We start from the raw sequence: 697 nt of genomic DNA on the forward strand, positions 1-697 counted from the left end.
GGGCGGTTGCGTCTACCTCCATTGCGTATACCTATAAGAGCTACCACTCGCCCACGAACACCCCCAGTGCTGCACAGTCGGCCATTCGGCATACACTGCCTCGTAAAGCACATATATGGGCGGTTGTGTCTACCCCCATTGCGTATACCTATCATCTATACGTAAACTCACCTCCATCCGGGAATCTAAAGGTGCGTGTTGCATTGGTAGCTGTTTGCATGAGGTCAGTCAGCGGTTTCCCATTGCGCGTGGGATCGAAAGGGGCCACGACATACGGCGTTGCGCCATACGACTTCGTTCCGTCATATTTGTCGTACGTGTCAGATTTGTCGCGGGCTTCATCCCGAAATATGGTCCCGGAATAAGCGGATAAAGAGGCGGTGAGGAGATACGACCCGTTGTAGTGCGCGTTGACTAGCCCATTGATGGATACCATCACCTGTACGTTGTATTGTGTGTGAGAGAGCAACGTAGGCGAGTGCAGAGTGGTAGGTAGATACAATATTAAAAAAGGGGGGTGGGATTCTATTAATAGCACATTGATGTAATGTACAATATGTAGTGTGCGCAGTTGTATCGTGCTTTGGAAGGTAGGACGTCTAGGCGACGTGTGGAACACACACACACTCACTCACTCACACACACTCACACACACACACTCTCTCTCTCTCTCTCTCTCTCTCTCACACACACACAC

The 697-nt window shown here is 50.5% G+C and overlaps 1 protein-coding gene across 1 annotated transcript; it reads right to left on the reverse strand.

The window, feature by feature from the left end:
• Nucleotides 1-171: 171 nt before the first annotated feature.
• Nucleotides 172-436, reverse strand: SARC_17941 (hypothetical protein; the record flags this gene model as incomplete). The annotated part of the gene is made up of 1 exon (XM_014287974.1): nt 172-436. A coding segment is annotated over one exon (265 nt), but the record flags the coding sequence as incomplete, so codon positions are not given.
• Nucleotides 437-697: the final 261 nt, after the last annotated feature.

Source organism: Sphaeroforma arctica, assembly GCF_001186125.1.
Source record: "Sphaeroforma arctica JP610 unplaced genomic scaffold supercont1.12887, whole genome shotgun sequence".
NCBI classification, from domain to species: domain Eukaryota; class Ichthyosporea; order Ichthyophonida; genus Sphaeroforma; species Sphaeroforma arctica.